General features: G+C 37.5%; 1 protein-coding gene across 8 annotated transcripts in view; it reads right to left on the minus strand.

The window, feature by feature from the left end:
* Positions 1–19560, minus strand: part of CRACDL (CRACD like) — a 224490-nt gene that overhangs the window by 85117 nt on the left and 119813 nt on the right. For 7 of the 8 annotated variants that reach the window (XM_072614636.1, XM_072614637.1, XM_072614634.1 and 4 more), the window contains exon 1: positions 8612–9013. The exons of the other annotated variant lie outside the window; for it this stretch is intronic. In XM_072614636.1, the coding sequence (XP_072470737.1) occupies positions 8612–8685 (74 nt within the window). In that variant the 5' untranslated portion in view covers positions 8686–9013. Of the gene's footprint in view, positions 1–8611; positions 9014–19560 lie in introns of those variants that run through there. 8 annotated transcript variants of the gene reach the window in all.

The following is a 19560-nucleotide window of genomic DNA, read 5'->3' on the forward strand; positions in this document are numbered from 1 at the left end:
ATGACTGAACCACAACATATAAAAGTTTATTTCTTTCCCCTTCTTCCTTTTCCTTTTGTCCAAATCTCTCATTTTATGGAGGAGGGAATCAAAGCACAGAAAACCAAAACCTAGGAAAAAGTTCTATCCCTTTTCCAGATGTTGTTTCTTCAAATAAAGATTGTAGTGCTTCCTAAATCTTCTCTTTTCCTACCTAAACTACTATTTCCTTCAAATAGGGTCACATAGCTAATAAGTGCCTGAGGACAGATTTGAACTCAAGTCCTCCTGACTTCAGGTCTGTCACTTTACCCACTGTGCCACCTAGCTTCTCCATATTTCTGTTGTTAGCCTAATTAAGCGTTTTGGATAGCCATGAAACACCAATGACTCATATTGAGTTTGAGAGTCGACGAATGTCTTTTTCAAATGAATTTTTAAACTAAATTTCCTCTAACTTGTAATTTGATTCTTTAAGCCCAAGTATAAAATTTATACTTAATCGCATTAATTTTCATCTTGAGAGAATTATAAACTCATAGAATCTTAAAGCTGGAAGGAATCTTAGTGATAACCTATTGCAGATTAGGAGACTGAGACTCAGATCAGTCAGGGGACTTGGGCAATGGCACATATCCAGTAATGGCTTAGCCAGGATTAGAACCCAGATACATGGACAGAGACAGATAGACAAAAAGATAGACAGACAGACAGACAGAAAGAGTATGAAGTGCTTACTAGGCTAAGGCACTGGGGTAAGCCCTGGGAATACAAATACAAAAAGAAAATATAAGTCCTTGCCTAGAAGGAGTTTACATTCTAATGGGATGAGGCAGCAAAAGGAGGCTGAAAGGAATGGGGGGGGAAAGACGACTATCCTCTCAGTGGCATCCCAATAGTGGTTAGGGCAATGATTAATCATGCATTCTTTCTACCATACAACATTGCTTCTTGGTTAGTTCTGTTCTCTCTAGCTGGTTGAATTCTTTTCAATATTGTCTATTTTTCATTGATGTTTTTAATCTAACCTAGCCATTTTCCCCCTAGCCTATGTCATCTGCATATCTGATAATTATGTCTTCTATGGTTTTAAGTCATTGATAAAAATTTATGAACAGAATAGGGGTGAGGACAGAGTTCTGGACTGCAGCACTATAGATCTTCCTCTAAATTGACTCTGATCCACTAATCATAAAGTTACGAGAGGTTCTGTTGACAGCCTTATTTAATTACAAATATCTGTAGCATTTCGCTATTACACTAGTATAACTAGAAGTTAGTTTTCACTGATTTATTCTTTTGGTTTTGCTATTTTTTCTTCCACATTTATTAATTTATTTGTTTTCAGTTGTCAACATTCATTTCCATAAGTTTTAAATTTTCTTCATGAAATCTTATATGGGCTCTACGCCTACATCCCCATTATACACATTTTTACATTAGTCATGTTGCATAGACGAATTATAACGAATGGGAAAACCAGGAGAAAAACAAAACAAAACGTAATAAAAGAGAAAACAGTCTGCTTCATTTTGCATTCCGACTCCATAGTTCTTTCTCTGGATGTGGATGGCATCTTGCATCATTAGACTGATTTATTCTTAATGAACCCACATGGTCTTCTGGTGATCAATGATTGCCTTTCTGTAACAGACAGAATTTAGGGAGTATGCCCCCATATCACCACATTGTTTAATAGCCTCAGTTGAATGAACAGTTGTTTATTGTTTAATTAACTGATTTTAAAGGTTTTTATTTATTATTTATTTGTTGAGCACTGGCTACAAGTTTAACACTGCCTTAATTTTTTGTCGGGGAAACAGAGAAGTATAAAACATGAGCTCAAAAGTTTATAGTCTAGTTTGGCAGACAAGGTATGTACATACAAAAAGTCAGTAACAATTAACCCTTTTCACATACTCCCTTTTCTTTTCTTTTTTTTTTTTTTTACTCTGTGTTCTAGCCAAATTGGACTCTCTCCCCCAACCTCAGCATTCCACATCCCTTTTTTGTGGCTTACACTTTAGCACAGCTCTAATCGACAGGAAATTCTTTCTTGCATCAAACCAACACTGGTCTCTTTGCAACCTTTACATATTGTTCTTGACAAAACTGAGACGGTATGACTCAATTCCCACAAGCCATCTGCCCTGCCTGAAAAACACTTCTTACTCATCTCTGCCTTTCTGTGTCCCTAGGCTCAGCACAGGTGCTACTGCTTCTGACTCCTTCCCAGAAGTTACTATTCTTGCTAGCTTAACTCATTCCTAGGGGCTTGGATCTCTCTGTTATCTCTTCACTCCCTCTCTGTGTTCGTGCCAGATTGCTCACCTTGCCAAATCTGTCTACCTAAGTAGAATTATGAACTTTTTGACTTCATTATTGCTTTCAGAAAAAACATTTTTTTCGCCTATTACCAACCTCCAGATAAATGTCCCCGTTCTTCTCTGCTCTTACGCTGATGACCATAGCTGCACTGCTCATACCTTTAGCAAGGTGTGGCCATCCCTACCAATGCCCCATTTTGATAATATCATGCCCCACTGAAGACTCAGTGAAAAGTTTCCTCTTGCCTCTGCAGAGAGAGTGGTTTTGTTTCATGTAGAAAAAACCTTTCTAGTTAGCGCTCAGTCCTTACAGTTCCTGATCCACCAGACCTATCCATGAATAAACAGGTAAAATCTGTTTTTCTTTCAGAGACTATGCTGGCCTGTACTCAAGAGAGCATAGCTGATCATTGCGTAGAAAAGAGTCCTGCAGGTGATTCTGTATTTTTACCTGTAGTTGGTAGCTAGAATAGTGGCAAACATTCCAAGCTTGCACCAGTCTTCTTTGCCAACAGTGAACACACTCTATCTGAAAGTCAGACTACCACAATATTATTCCTTCTCCAGAAGACAGATAGACAGATAGACACAAATACAAGAGACTAGATTTCTATGAAGTGCTGTAGAGACTATATATATATATTCTCCTTTTAAAGAGAAGCAAAAAGACGTAAGATGATAGTAAAAATAAAAATAAAATTCTATTCAAATAATTTCAGCCACCCATAAAATAAACTTTAAAGGCAGTACAGTGTTGTGGAATTATCGCTGGCTTTCTAATTAGAAGGCCTGGATATGAATTCCAGCTCCGTCATTTACTTTTTGTGACCTTAGGCAAGTCACAACTTTTCTGGGCCTCTACTGTACCCCATCTTTAAAGTGAGACTGTTGGACTAAAGGACCTCTGAGATCTTTTCCAATTCCAAATCTATGATCCAATAATTTCCTTAAAATTACTCTGAAGAGGTCACACTCAAATTCAATTCAATTCATTGATTAAATGCCTTTTATGTGAGAGAGAGAGTGATTGGAAAATTTAGATAAGACCTTGAGTCTCCTCTTCCTAGAATATATAAACCAGGGGAGGATCTCATGTCCACAGAAATAACCATACTATATAGATTCTATGGTAAGCATTTGATAGAAAATCTGAGTAAAGGGCTATGGAAAACCTGAAGGAGGAAAATGTCCTTACTAACAGTGGGGGGAAAGGAAAGGTGAAAGAGAAGGGAAAAGTTTCTTGGAGAAGTAGCTTTTGAGTTTGGCTTGAAAGGATGGGTGAGAATTGCAAAGGCTGGATGAGAGGGTAATCAAAGCAGAGGGAAGCAAATGAGAAAGGTACAAACTTGGGGAAGTGTAGGGTCTGTGCTTGTAATGGCAAATAGTTCAGTTTTCCAAGTGCCCCTACAATGAGAATTCTTTGAAAAGAAAAACAAATATGTTAGTATGTAATTTAAAAAAAATTATAAAAACCACATATGGTTTGTCCACATTTGGAAAGAAAAAGTACAGCCTCTGTTTGGACCGATTTAGTCCAAATGAAAGTCAGCATGGCAGACTGCATAGAGGGCTGGCTTTAGAATAGAGACTAGGTTTAATTCCTCTATGCCGCATGACTAATGTGAAAACGTACTTAATAAGAGTGTATGTATAGAAACCATATAAGATTGCATGCCATCTCAGGGAGGGAGTGGGAAAGGAGGAGGAGAAAATCTAAGACTTTTGAAGTGATTGTAGAAAACTGAAAACAAATAAATTAAAAAAAAACAGAATGCAAACTGAAGTTTAAATCTAGACTGACATACTACATGTGCAGCATTGTGTAAATCACTTAAGTTCTTAGAGTTCTAAGACTGTAAATTACAGGTGAAATAAAAAACTGTGTTAGTGGATGGATTTTCCAGAATAGGGATTTCTTATAAGTCAAATGATAGGTCTGTCCCATTTTTCCTTCATCCTCAAGGGTAAAAAAAAAAAAAGATATTTACTCAAGAACCACATTAACATTTGAAGCCAGTGAGAAGTGGTTTAGGTATATAAGTTTTCAGGTTAAGAACGTTTTTGTTTTGTGGATCCTGTACATAAATAAGGGTGTGCAAATTAGTATAAATATGCACAAATACACTGATAATTTCATAGTCATCTCACATTAAGTCTGGAACGCAACCTTATTTTAAAAAAAATTTGCATATCAGTTTTTACTCACTCAAAGACTGTTTATTTTATTTTATTAAATTTCTGGTTTGGTTTTATTGTGTAGCTGATGTTTGAGAAGCATTGATTCAGACATTTGCAACTTACTGGAGTGTGGAAAAACTAGTGAAGAAATCTATTACAGACATACAGAATTATTAAATCAAAAATAAACACCAAAGCTTGAAACATTAGAGAACTAATTTGGGAGTAGAATTTACAGAATATTTTTTAAAATGAGCTTCATTAGAATTCTTTTGTGGGGTGATAAAGATAACAAACACTTTAGTGGCCATCTCACTATAAGACTACATGTTCATTTAAATTATTATGCACATTAAGGGAATTGTCTGATATGTAGTGCAAGTGAATTTGTGTACTGGTGGGGCTTTTAACAATTTTTTCTCCTGATATAAATGAGAAGGTGATAAACTATCATTAAAAATAGGCTCTGCATGCATGTCATAAAAATGACTTCAAATCCTGGAGGCTTAATTTATCTGGAATGCTACACAATTTGACATTTCCACATCACACCAGATGCAAATTCTGTTCTCTTCAGTAGGCTGATGGCATACTCCAAAATCTATTAATAAAAATACATAGCACTGCTAGCCTGTACACTCAGAGATTCAAAATATATCTGAAATTTAGATAATGAACTCTTCTCTCTCCACCAAATTCCTGTCTTAGATGACTGAAATTCTACTCAATCAGGTAGATAGTTCAATCCATGTATACTCCATGCAGTCCTTCTGTGATCGTCTACCCCTCCAAGGATTTCTTCCAGCACCTGACACCATAAGTGTAAGGTTGGTAGCATAAGTAATATTTTTCCCATTGTACAGAGGAGGAAATTGAGGTTCCAAATGGTGAAATGACTTTCCCAGGGACACATAGTTAGCAAGTAACAGAGGCAGAATTTGAACATAGTTCATTGCCTTCTACGTCACCATACATCATTTCATTGCTAGAATATATTTTAAAATTCTACAAGGACAGGGGTTATGTTTTATTTATATTTTCCTCAGCATCCAGCACACAACTCTACACATAGTATGCTCTTAGAAAAAATCCTTTATTAAGGGGTAGCTAGGTAACACTATGTGTAGAGTACTAGCACTGGAGCCAGGAGGACCTAAGTTTGAATCTGACCTCAGACACTTACTAGCTGAGTGATCCTTGGCAAGTCATTTAACCCCAACTGCCTCCAAAGGAAAAAAAAAAAGGAAATGTCCATCCTTTAAAAAAAGGTAATATTTTGTATGTCTTGAAATAGATTTTCCCCTTATTTAGGATTTTTGTGTCTATGCTCTCATAGCAAAAGAACAATAACATCTTAAAACCAGGTCTACCAAATATAAATTCTCCTTATCCATTAAATAAGGAGGTTAGACTAGATAATCTCTAATGGTTACTTCTAGCTCTTAATCTATATATTATATTATGATCGTAAGAAACTGACATGGGCCATGGTGCAGTAGGAAGAGTAATGAACTTGGACTCCTGGGATCAAGTCCTGATTCTGTCATTTGCTAGCTGTGTGACTTTGGGCAAACTGCTTAACCTCTCTGTGCCTCAGTTTTCTCATCTGTACAATGAGGACAATAATACTTACGCTTCTGACCTTACAATGGTATCTTAAGGAAAACTCTTTGTAAAGTGATGAGCTACATAAATAAGATAAGTTATTAAATTAATAATCAATAAATTTAAAAATTATTATTGTTGTTAATACTCAGAAAAAAAATCATTCTTCTTATTTAATAGAGTTCAGATAGAAAAGATACTGGAAAATCCTGCTCTGATTCTTTTATATCTGATGTTCTGTGGACAACTGCCCAGATGAATAAAATAGCTATTTTTTGTAGTTGAATAAAAAAATTAGGATCATAAGCTCTCTCCTCTCAGTTCACTAAAAGCATTCCTGGTACAACTCTGGCACCAGATAGTATGATGGGGATGTTACATACCTCATCTTATTACCCAGGTAATTTTAGTTTCTTCTGTTTGGCTTCTGATTTTAAAAGCTTTTCATTCCACCCCACTTGTAGATGTGGTAACATCAATTAAGATCTATTATTATGTTGGAGAGGATGTGGGAGAGTTGGAACACTAATACACTGTTGGTGGAGCTGTGAGCTGATCCAGCCATTCTGGAGAGCAATTTGGAACTATGCCCAAAGGGCTACAAAAATATGCACACCCTTTGACCCAGCAATAGCGCTTCTAGGACTGTATCCCCAAGAGATCATAAAAATGGGAAAGGGTTCCACATGTACTCTTTGTGGTGGCCAAAAACTGGAAATCAAGGGGATGCCCATCAATTGGGGAATGGCTGAATAAATTATGGTATATGAATGTAATGGAATACTATTGTGCTATAAGAAATGATGAACAGGAAGACTTCAAAGAGGCCTGGAAGGACTTATATGATCTGATGCTGAGTGAAAGGAGCAGAACCAGGAGAATTTTGTGCACAGCAACAACCACAGTGTGTGAGAGTTTTTTCTGGTAGACTTGGAACTTCATTGCAATGCAAGGACTTAAAAAAAAAAAATTCCCAATGGTCTTCTAAGGCAAAGTGCGTTCCACATCCAGAGAAAGAACTATGGAATTCAATTGCAGAATGTAGCAGATCTTGTGTGTGTGTGTGTGTGTGTGTGTGTGTGTATTGTGTTTTGGTTTTCTCCCACTCATTTTAATTCTTCAGCACAGCATGACTACAGTGAAAATGTATTTAAGAAGAATGTATGTGTAGAACCTATACAAAATTGTATGCCTCAGGGAGACAGGGGGAAGGCAGGGGGGAGGGAGGAGAAAATAATAATCTAAGTTATATGGTAGCTATTGTAGAACACTGAAAATAAATAAAATTAATTAATTTTTAAAAATCTATTATTATAGCTACTAGGGCAGCTAGGTAGTGCAGTGAATAGAGTGCTGAACCTGAAGTCAGGAAGACTCATCTTTCTGAGTTCAAATCTGGCCTCAGACACTTATTAGCTGTGTGACCCAAGGGGGCAAAGTCACTTAATCTTGTTTGCCTCAGTTTCCTCATCTGTAAAATGACCTGGAGAAGGAAATGGCTAGGTTAATGTTCAAAATGGGTAGCTAGGTGGCATAGTGATAGAGTGCCAGGCCTGGAGATAGGAACATTCATCTTCCTGAGTTCAAATCTGTGACTCTGTTCAACTCACTTAACCCTATTTACCTCAGTTTCCTCACCAGTAAAATGTGTTGGAGAATGATATGGCAAATCATTACAGTATCTTTGCCAAGAAAATCCCAAAATGGTGTCACAAAGACTGAACAACAAAACATAGCTACTATATTTAATACTACAATTGCTATATAACCATCTTGTCAGGTTAAATATTTTCCACTTTGGGGGCTCAAATATACTTTTTGACTGTCTACATTAATCAGATCCACTGGAAACCTGCAAGAACTTCATTTCACTTTACGTAGGGTACACACAATCAAAGTGAACTAAGAACTCACATGGTCCTATGGTAGGGCATATGACCTTATGCGCAATACCTTTCATTCTAAAGATTATAAGCTTATGTACTACAAAAAACAAAACATATTAGAGCTATGAATCATTATTTACAGAAAAGGTCTTTGTATCCAAACTACTGTAAAACAGATTCCATTTTGGAAATAGCTGAGTGATTAGCCAATATATCTGTCCTATAAAAATAAGGTAAAAAGATACAAAAAAGGTAAAAAATCTCATTATTTTTGTCCAGAATTTCACCACAGTAAGGGATTAAATTCATGGAGGGTACATGAAAGGGAATGTATCTAGGGACCACCAAGGCTTAGATGAGGCTTCTATAGTGTGGTCAGCCATACCTGAAACACAGACAGCAAGGAATGCCTGAAGCTAGCTATTTAACAAATCACTGGGTCTGCTTATGTGACAAAGTAAATCTTCTGTAGCTACTCACTCAGACTCCTGAGGCATCTCTCTTTCTCTCTGTCTCTCTCTCTCCCCTCTCTCTGTCTCTGTCTCTCCGACGCCACCTCCTCAGTCCCTCCCTCTCCACAAGCTCTTTTGTTTTGACAAGGTCACCCCCAAAGCTCCCAAGTGCTCAAACTCTAACCTGGAGTCAGCTCGGATGCACTGGTAAAAAGTAGCCATCTTCCTGACTGCAGACCAAGCCTTCAATTCTTTCATCCTTCTAGAGACCAGCAGCAGGGAGAAGGGGGAATCTCTTTATGTCTTTCCCCAGAGCAGTCAAGGAAGGCTCCTGGTATACTGCAGGCCATGCTTATCGACAGCCCTCCTTCCGTGTTGCTCCTCCAGAAAGCTCAGCAGCCAGGCCCAGCATTGCCAACAGGTTGCAAGCACTCTCGAGGAAGTGTGGACTCTGCCAAACCCAGCCAAGCCCAGCCCATGAGGCTTTTGACCAGCCTAGTGAGATCTCCTGGGCAAGGAGTGTTGGCAACAGTATCTACCTGGTAAACATATTCCACACTTCCTGATTTCTCTCAAAGCCCCAAAGAGAGTGGCTCTCCAGGCAGCTGGTTCCTTGTTTTAAGCATTGGGCTCGTCTGATTGGCATAGTTACCATTCACGAAATATAACAAACATAGGCTTTGTTTTATTGTACTCACTGCAGGTAAGGGGGAAAGGCAGTGATGGGTGAGGTCACATTCCAGGTCTGATCTAGGGCTAATCCCAATAAGAAATAAGAACTAATGTCTATGGAGATCCAAAAGAGGAAAAGGGCACACACCCCAAAGCCTGTTCTACCCACTCCTGCTGCCTCCTCATTCATATTTACCAGAGACAACACAAATTGCCACCTCTCTTCACTATAAGCTTCAATCTTGATCTAATTAGGTTGGTAAAAATACAGGATCAAAAATTTTTTTCTTCCAATTCTGCTGCAGTAATTTCCCTCTCTAGCTTTGATTTCTTATTAGTCATTTCAATCATGTCTGATTGTTCACGATCCCATTTGGGGTGCTCTTGGTAAAGATACTGGAGTAGTTTGCCATTTCCTTCTCCAGCTCATTTTACATAAGAGGAAAAAGAAGCAAACAGGATGAAGTGACTTAACCAGCGTCACGTCCCTAATGAGAGTCTGAGGCCAGATTTGAACTCAGGAAGATGAGTCGTCCTGCCCCCAGGCCCAACACTCTGCACTATGGCACTACATAGCTGACCCCATATCCTACCCCTAGTTTTCCACAATAATCCTATGAACACTATCAGGCTTTCTGTTAATGCTTCTTAAAACCTTCCAGTTTGCTCCTCTTTTTCTGACCCTTGTTAATTCCAGCCATTAGGGCAGTAGTTTTATCTCACCCTCTTTCTCCAGGGCTCTCCTCCAACACCGTAATTACTCCCATCTTTGCCTGACGTTTCATGTAGTAGATAGAGAATCCTCGTTCAAAGCAGATAACCATTTTTAGTCTGATTCATTTATCTATCCCACTTGCTCCATAAATAGCCAGATTAGTTCAAATATAAGAGAACTCTATGGTCAGTAGGGCCTCCATGTGTTAACTGCGCCTGTCATTTCAAAAGAATAAAACTTCTATGGCCCAGGTTCCTGAATGCTGCATCACTTCAATCCTGTCCAAAGTCTAATGCCTGTCCATAAGGTACAGTCATTGAGTTTCTAAGGAGCATGTGTAGTGCTGAAAGGAAGCTTCAGACAATCAGTTTTTTAAAACAATTATTACAATCAAGGATTAAAGAAGTGAGAATTAATTTTTTTTACGTGGGATTAGAAAACAAATTTTGATTTTCTATTTCTATGCCAAGTGTTTTCATTTTTATGGATAAATGCAGGGTCCTAATTAAATGGGTAATTCTTAATATCATAAAAACATAATGGTGACTCACTCTTCTACTGTGTACTTTTCAGCAACAGCGTGCTTCAGCTATATCTTATCACATGTGTTCCTTTCTAATGTTTCCATTTCAATTTTACAGGTGAGAAAACTGAGGAAACGGACAGTCACGATTGGAACTTGGGTCTTTTTGACTCAAGTGAAGTAGTTTTCTCTTTTGTTTCTGACTATCCTGGGAAAAGATAGAAAAACAAAAATAGGATGAAAAGTTGGACAAGTATTCACAGAGGAGACAGATCTAAGCAAGAGATAACACAGACATGACACAGATGATTTAATTAAGATGGCATTTGAAAGGGGAAGGATACCAAAGATTTGGTGGGGGGAGGACTGGGGAAGCTTTAAATTTATTAGTATCAAAACCCCCCAAATATGACCAATTAAATATGAATAATTACTGGCCTCAAGATATTTCAGTAAGAAAGGGAGACAGGTCGGATGTATACATTAGGAAGGTTATTTGGGCAATTATTTGAAGGAGAAGGGAGAGAGAGGAAGCAGTAAGATCTGCTGCAAGGATGACAGTAGACTATAATAGTCCAAGAATAAGTCAGGAAGGGCTTGGACCAGAGTAGCTACAGTGAGTAGAGAGATATAACAGCTACTGTATGGACTTGACAAGTGATAAGATATGGGGCTGTTGAAGAGGGAGAATGAGTCAAAGATAATTTTAATATTTTAAGCCTGTTGTTCCTCAGTCATTTTAGTCATGTCTAACTCTTCATGACTCCATTTGGCATTTTCTTGGTCAAAACACTGGAGTGGTTTGCAATTTCCATCTCCAGGTAATTTTAAAGATTAGGAACGAAGGTAGAAAGGGCTCAGTGACTTGCCCAGAGTCACACAGCTGGTAAGTGTCTGAGGTCAGATTTGAACTCAGGAAGATGAGTCTTTCTGATTCTGGGTCCAGTACTCTCCACTGTGCTACCTAGCTGTATTGATTAGTACAATATTCCCTTTCAATGGGAGTAGTTTTATCCTTTTTCCATAGAGGGAATAATAACAGGTTGTTGTTGTTCAGGTTTTCTCAGTCATGTTCAATTCTTCGTGACTCGATTTAGGATTTTCTTGGCAGAGATATTGGAGTGGTTTGCCATTTCCTTCTTCAGCTTATTTTACAGATGAGCAAACTGAGGCAAACATATTTAAATGACTTACCCAGGGTCACATGGTAGTAAGTATCTGAAGCTGAATTTGAACTGGTTCCAAGCCTAGTGCTCTATCTACTGCACCATCCAGCTGAGATTCAAAATTAGGTTGGAAGGATGGTAGTAGAATCAATAGAAATAGAAAATTTGGAAAATGAGGTAAATTTAGAGTAAGAATATGATAAGTTGCATTTCAGGAATACTGAGCTATATAGGACATTCCCAGTGGAGATGCTGAGCACAAATTTGGTGTTACAAAATTTAGAGGAGGAATTATGGATAGATGTGTAGACTGGAAGTCATACATACAGCTTGTGTTTGTCCTTCATTCTCAAAGAGGACCATGACATCAAGATGATGATATAACTTGTAGTTGACTTTGTTTTGAGTGAGGGAGGGTTGTGCAAGGTCGCTAACCTCACCTTCTTCTCCTGAGCCATCTGGGTCCAGAGGCATGATATTCATCAAGACCACTGAAGATGGCCCAGGATGCTATGTGAGATCCTGGCCCTTTCAGCCTTAGGTCTTATCACAATCTTACTTTGAGTGAGACACACCCATTCAATGAATAGGCTTCTTTAAGTTACTCAAAGGATGGTCCCTTTAATCAAAAAAAAAAAAAAATCAAACTGGGAGGGGAAGACCCTTAGGGTTTCTGGGTAAAAAAGTGAACAATTAGCAACAGATGAGGTCACCAAGAGAAAGTATACAGAAAGAAGTGAAGAAGGTCAAGATTTGTCTTAGGCAAATCTAACCTGTCTGTGCCTCAAGGGTCCCATCTGTAAATTGAAGAAAGTAATCATTGGTTCTACCTCACAGAGACAGGACATTTTAAGGATGAAAGATGATGTTGGTCATTTGCCCTGGAGTTTATAGGGTAGCTTACACTTTTTAAGAGACCAGGAGGGAAGAGAGCACTATTTAGATGAGCTGTCACCATGTTTATAATTACATACCTTTAGTGACTCCATGTCAGGCATCAGAGTACTGAATGAGGGCAGCTAGGTGGTGCACTGGATAGAGTGCCAAATGTGCAATTAAGGAGAAGTGAGTTGAAATTCGGCCTCAGATACTTAGTGTGTGACCCTGGGCAACTCACTCAACCCTGATGCCTCAATTTCCTCATCTGTCAAATGAGCTGGAGAAGGAAACAGTAAACCACTTTACTATCTTTGCCAAGAAAACCCCAAAAGGGATCATGAAGAGTTGTACGACTGAAAAATGACCAAAAAAATGAAAACTGAACTTGGAGTCAGGAAGACAATTCAAATTCTTCCTTAGTCTCATACTAGCTGTGTGACCCTGGGGAAGTAATTTAATCTCTCTGTGCTCCTGTTTCCATATCTGTAAAACAGGGAAAATTAGTACCTATCTCAAAGAGTTGTTGCAAAGATCAAATGAAATAACATATAAAAGAAGCAGTCTGTAAACCCTACAATGCTACATAAATTCTAGCTATCATTATGATTATTGTAGACTATTCCATATTTCCTAGAAGCTTGAGAATTTACTTCTGCTGAATAGAAGCAGTCCAAGCTCACGCCCTTCTGAAACTGAAGTGGATTCAGATCGAGCTTACAGTTCTATTATTTCGCGGAATCACCTTTTGAAAAGATGAGGACAACAATTTGCTTTTAGCTCTGTAGCTTTAGCTCAAGTACTTTGATGTCTACATGTGGTATCTCCTCACAAGAAAGTTCCTTGAAGACAGGCACCATTTTTCATTTTGTCTTCATATCTCCAGTGTCTTTCACGTGGTAGGTGTGTAATACTTACTGTTGGATCTGGGATAAGGGGATAATAATACTTGGAATACCTACTTCACAATCTAATTGGAGGTGGCTTGGTAGCATGGTGGATAGCAAAATGGACTTGGAGTCAAGAAGACCTGAGTTCCAATTCTCTCCCAGGCACTTATAAGGTGTGTGGCCAGGGCAAGTCACTTAACTTTTGTCTTACTTGGTTGGTAAAATGGGCAAAACCATAGTACCTAGAGTTACTGCAAAGATCAAATGAGAAAATATAAATAAAACATTTTTAAAAGGTTAAAGTGCCATATAAATGTGACTTATTGCTTAATAGATCTGTGGTCTTGTTGATGTGGGTACTTTATTCAGTGGTGCAAATCATACCTTCACATCCTATGTGATTCTTATCTATGTTCTCTTATAAATCATCCACAGGCAGTTCACCCAAAGTACTGGAGGGAGGGAGGCAGGGATTTTTTAGCTCTCTTGATATGAAATGGTATGAAAAGATCCATATCTACCAGTGTTCCCCCCTACCACCCTCTTCTCCAACATGGTTTACTTTCCCGAAAGCTGTCCCTAGGATCTGATTGGCCCCATACCTTTCAGGATATCGTCTCCTGGTTTGACACCATGTTAGCTTTTTTGGCTACTGTCTCAAATTGAATCCATATTTCAGTCCACTAAGTTTATTTGTTTCTTTCACTATTGCCTGTGAGCAATATCTGTCCAAGATATACGCACTGATGCATCAGCTTTTGGACTGTCTGTCCAACTTCGTATCATAGTCTAGTAGACAATAGGTATTCTTCATCTACTTGATTTTTTCACACATCCAGTTTCACTGTCCAGTTAGGTAAAACTCCTTAAACTTTTTTTCTCAAATATTTCATTTTTTCCAATTTTATGTAAAAAGTTTTTAATATTCATTCTTTCAAAATTTTGACTTCCAAATTCTCCTCATCCCTCCACTCTCCTCTCATTGAGAAGGGAAGCAGTTTGATAAAGGTTTTATATCTGCGCAGTCATGCAAAACATATTTAGGAAAAACTCTCATTTAGGAAGCTGTATAATGTCCAGAGCGTTGATACAATTAGCACAGTATCATCTGGGAATGAAAGCCTCTGGAAGACTTCATCAAATATAGCAAATCCTTCAACTTGAACTCTACAACGTATTCCCTCTAGGAGAGTGATGAACACCTTTGGTGAGCCCATATTTATATGGTATATCATTTAAGATGTGTTTCTGTAACTGTCTTATTATTTCCTCACTCCTATCAGGCTTTAATTCCAACAGAAATTGAGCTTTTATTAAGCAGCTAATCTGTGCTAGGCACTGTTGTAGATATTGGGGATATAGACAAGATGAAAAGCAATTCCTTCCGTAAAAGAGTTTATATTCTCCATTTGTTATTGTTTTTCAGTTGTTTCAATCATGCCCAACTCTTCATGATCCCACATTTGGGGTTTTCTAGGCAGTACTGGACTGGTTTGCCATTTCCTCTCCAGCTCATTTTATAGATGAGGAAACTGAGGCTAGGGTTAAGTGACTCGGCCAGGGTCACACAGCTAGTTAGTATCTGAGGTTAGATTTGAATTCACAAGGATGAGTCGTCTTGTCTCTAGGCATGACCCTAGAGACTATCCTATCCACTGTGCTACCTAGCTAGCCCCTTAAAACACTAGCCTATCTTAAACTTTTTCTTGACCTTTTTCTTGCTCTTGGCTAAAAAGCCCTGGCTTGATTTTTTAAAAAAATTATTATTGTTTTTATTCTTGGATCTTTGTGCAAGACTCAATTCACTCCATGTAATGTGTGTGTGTGTGTCCTGGGCTCCTTTGGCAGGCTGGTAAATATGTGGATACTTTCTCAGGAAAATGTATTTATTTATTTATTTTGGAGGCAATCAGGGTTAAATGACTTGCCCAGGGTCACACAGCTACTAAGTATATGAGACTGCATTTGAACTCAAGTCCTCCTGACTCCAGGGCTGGTGCTCTATCTTCTACAACACCTAGCTGCCCCTAGAAAAATGTTTTCAAATGCACAGATATTCATAGTACTATAAAGGAAACCAAGTATACTGAAATACAGTGATCAAGATATTTTATGAAAGTATTGGAACCTCTGCTTTAGGCATCCTGTTACTCTGCAATTCTTCACTACTCTTCTCTTTTATATGATACCATCTCTTAGAATTAAAAGGGACTTAAGAAAGTTCCAAAGCCACAGAATCACAAAATATCAGAATTCAAAGGGACCTTTGACTCTAAATCTAGAACTCTTTCTATTACACCATGTTCTCTAGCCAACCACATAGTTTTTAACCCGATCTCTTTTTTCAAAAACTATACGTTTTTACAGCACAGAAATTATGCTGTGATCTTAAAAAAAGGAATATGTCTTGAATTAGAGGCATTTAGAGGTATATTTGAACTAGTGGGATAGAATCTGGTAGGATATATAATATTTCTTTCCTCCATTACCTGTAGAGTCTTGCCCATATTCTGATCTGGGATTCTTAAGATGCTGACATGGCTTATTTTGACCATCAAGTGGCACCAGAGTGCAGAGAGTGCTGAGCCTAGACACTTTCTACATGATCCTGGACAAGTCACTTACCCCTGTTTGCCTCAGTTTCCTCTTCTGTAAAATGAGCTGAAGAAGGAAATGGCAAACCAGTCCCCAGTATTTTTGCCAAGAAAACCCCAAATGAGGTCAGGAAGAGTTACACAATTAAAATGACTAAAGAACAAAAAATGGTTCATCTTAAAAGATATTTTGAACTCAGGCTGTCTATACACTGCACCAAATAAAGGGATGAGTTCCCAAATGAGAAGTTCATTTAAGTTGCATGACAAAACAAAGTAAATTTATTCTGGGTGAAAAAGCCCACTTCAGAGTCTAAATTACTTAGATCCCCAATCTGTGTAGATCAAATAAGTCAAACACAGAGGCAGTTAGATATATGAGGAGAGTATTAGATTTTGAATTAGTTGAACTATCAGCTAACATTTATTGAGCCCTTACTGTATGCCAGGCTTTTTTTTTTTTTTTTTTTTTTTAGCTATTTAGGTCATGTCCTAAGCATGTTATTAGTATTTGGCACTACTTATGTGACTGTAGGTAAGTCATCCACTACCTCTGGGCTTTAGTTTCCTCACTTATAAAATGAAGTGATTGCATCAAATGACCTCTAAGATTCTGTGTAGTTCTAAATCAACTATTCTATGAAATTGTCCTCTTCCCTTGATATTTGGTAAGCAAAACATGAAAAAATAGTTCATGTTAAAAAAAAATTGGGGAAGGAAAAACTGATGTAGGGAGCTGATACCTACACTGGGAATTAGACCTGTTATAAATATAACACTTTGGTAAGTCACTTACTCTCAGTGCTTGGGGTGGCCTGACATTGTCAGTAAAAAGTAAAGCTTTGTATTTGCCCAGCTCTACTTGGTTCATTAAATGAAGATAAATTCTTTTAAAAATCTGTAAAGTGGTTTTCGGTTCCTCAGAAGTACAAAAGCAATTCAAGTTACTGAAACCAATGGTTGATGTGGCTTCCAATAAAATTAACTCAGAAAGAGCACAGCTTCATTTGTTTGGTCAAGTGTATTTCCTCTGACTTTTACTACGGAGATCAGGAATTTCTGTAAAACATCACAGCTTTGGCTATGATTTCCTCGTGCCAAAGTCATTTCAATTCAGATCAACAGCTTATTTATCCTCTGAAAAATGTGTTGTCATGTCAAAAATCTATCAGGAACTAACAAACAAGAGTGATAATATCCATTGACCCCACTGGTTAAATGAAAGCATATGATCAGAGAAATTTTGAAGAAGGAAAGTGACATCACCTAAAAATTATTCATTTGGACTCATAATCATTTAATATCATTTTTGGACTTTAATAGGGGCCAAAGCCTGAACTAATCAATCAGACTGCTTTGTTTTGCTCTAAAAATGTCCTTTCCTGTGTAAGCAACTTCAAAGACCTGTTTATGACCAGAATGGTGGAACTTATCTTATCCTGATATACAGAGACAGAAAAAACAGACATCCTGGGATCATAATTTCCAACTGACTCTACTTTGTCAATTGTCTTGTCTTACTGTGTTTACAACTTATATAACTAAGAAAATTCCTTTCTCATGGTATAGATTAAAAAAAATATGCACACCATAAATTTGAGTTGAAATTGTTTTAAATTGTATTTAAATCTTCTCATTCTTGTACCAGTCAGTCAGAAGTTTCCTTCTGGCTCCATGATCATGTATTTGCTAGCTTTAAGGGAATAAACAATATGAATTTATATATTACCTAGTCTGTTTGCCTCTTTAACCAACTTTCAGGTCAACAGGACCTGAATATCAGGAAAATGTAAATAATAATTTTGAGGTACCTCTTGAAATCCATTACATTGACAAAAATTAGTTAAAAATGAAAGAATTAATTTTCTGGTGTTGGGAAACAGGCATGCTATTACATTATTGGTGGAACTATAAATTTGGGCAATCTCTCTGTAGAACAATCCTGCAAGATAAAATAGGAGTTATATAACTCATACTCTTTGATTCTGTGATCCACTACTATAACTATATCCTAACAAAGTATTTAAAAGGATAATGAGGTTTTTCTCTTTCATGTGAAAATATTCATTACTGCCTTACTTATAATAATGCAAAACAGGAAAAACTGGAAAAAGTCATTTAGCAATGAATGGCTGGGTAAACTGTGGGATGTAATGGAATCTTGTTAAATTATAAAATGGTGAATATTAAGAACACAAAGAAATATGGAAAGATTTATGTAAAGTGGTGAAAACTGAAGAGAACAGCCTTAAAATTACACATGCATTATGTCCCTTTGAGATAATAGCAATAAAGTCTTCTAAGTCTATTGATGCAAATGAGATCAGAGGGAAACTCTAAGTAAATAAGATAGGATTGATAGATAAATAATAGATTGTTGTTCATCTTTCATTTTTGAAGAGGACCAATGGAGCCACAGGTGAGAGTTGGGTGACAGGTGAACACCTGAAAACAGAGGTACTAGTCCTCCCTTTACACCCCATAATCCCCGGATGATAGAGTACTTATTAACCCTTAACTATGCACCAGACACTGTGCTAAGTGCTGGGCATACAAGTAGAAGCAAAAATAAAGACAGTCCCGGTCCTCTAGCAGCTTACATTCTAATGGGGGAAGACAATAAATTAAAGGAAGCTGCCAAGTGAGGAGCTGGAGAATGGAGGGGAGGGGAGAAGTTACCTAATTAGGGCAAAGTGGAAAAGTCCTGAGAGTCAAGAGTAGAGCCAGGAGGAAGTAAAGGAACAATCATGACTTGGTCTAGGCAGATCAAATTCCTGTGCTCAAATGGAAGTCATAAGGAGGAATTCACCATTTGGAGGAAGTGGAGGAATCTTCTAGGATGAGAAGGTTATTAATGTTATTATTTCATTTAATGTTTTCCTTTGATCAAAATGTAGATAGTTCATCATGGACTCTGCACATCAGACACTAAGATACTAAGTTCTCTTATTTCTCATCAATATATTTAAGTACTAAAATACTGCTCTACTTGAACTCTACCTGTTAAAAAAAAAAAAAAACAATTCAAGGAACCCATCTACACCAGTGTAAGGCTCTTAGCAGCTGTACTGAAACTGGGAGTTCCTAACATAACCTAAGATTTGAAACAAAAAACATACCCATTCATAGAGGCTGAGCTACTACTTAGCCCATCTTCCTGTAATGTTTAGTGGCTAAACAACTGTCTTTAGAGCATTTATTTCATTAGTATTGGTTAAAAAAGGATTCCAAGTTCACATTTATCACTCATAGAGTTTTAAAATTAAATAGAAACTTAGTAGAGGTGTGCTGGTGAATGCTTAACAACCTGTAGAAAACACTCATGACACACTTTTAAACTTCATTATTAACATTTTCCCCATCACTTTCCTACGTCTGAACCATCTTAAGCCCTGAAGATTTCTAAGTTGCAAATACTCACACTGAGATTTTGTTCTATCCCTTCATTTTTCATATAAATCCTAGTGAAATAAAGTAAGTAAGCCAAAGGCAACACACAAAGGCCAGTAGATGACACAGAAAAAGTTTAGAAACTCAGAAATGCGTAACATACATGTTTGGGTATTTTAAGGTTAATGCTCAAAATTTTCAAGTCTACGCCAGTTGGTTAATCTCAGAAAGTTAATTGAATTTAATAAATATTTATTCTGGTCTAAGGATCTTGGGAACCCTGAAATGCAAGGGTAAAGGGTGTGGG

The sequence above is a fragment of the Notamacropus eugenii genome, chromosome 5 (assembly GCF_028372415.1).
Source record: "Notamacropus eugenii isolate mMacEug1 chromosome 5, mMacEug1.pri_v2, whole genome shotgun sequence".
NCBI lineage: Eukaryota > Metazoa > Chordata > Mammalia > Diprotodontia > Macropodidae > Notamacropus > Notamacropus eugenii.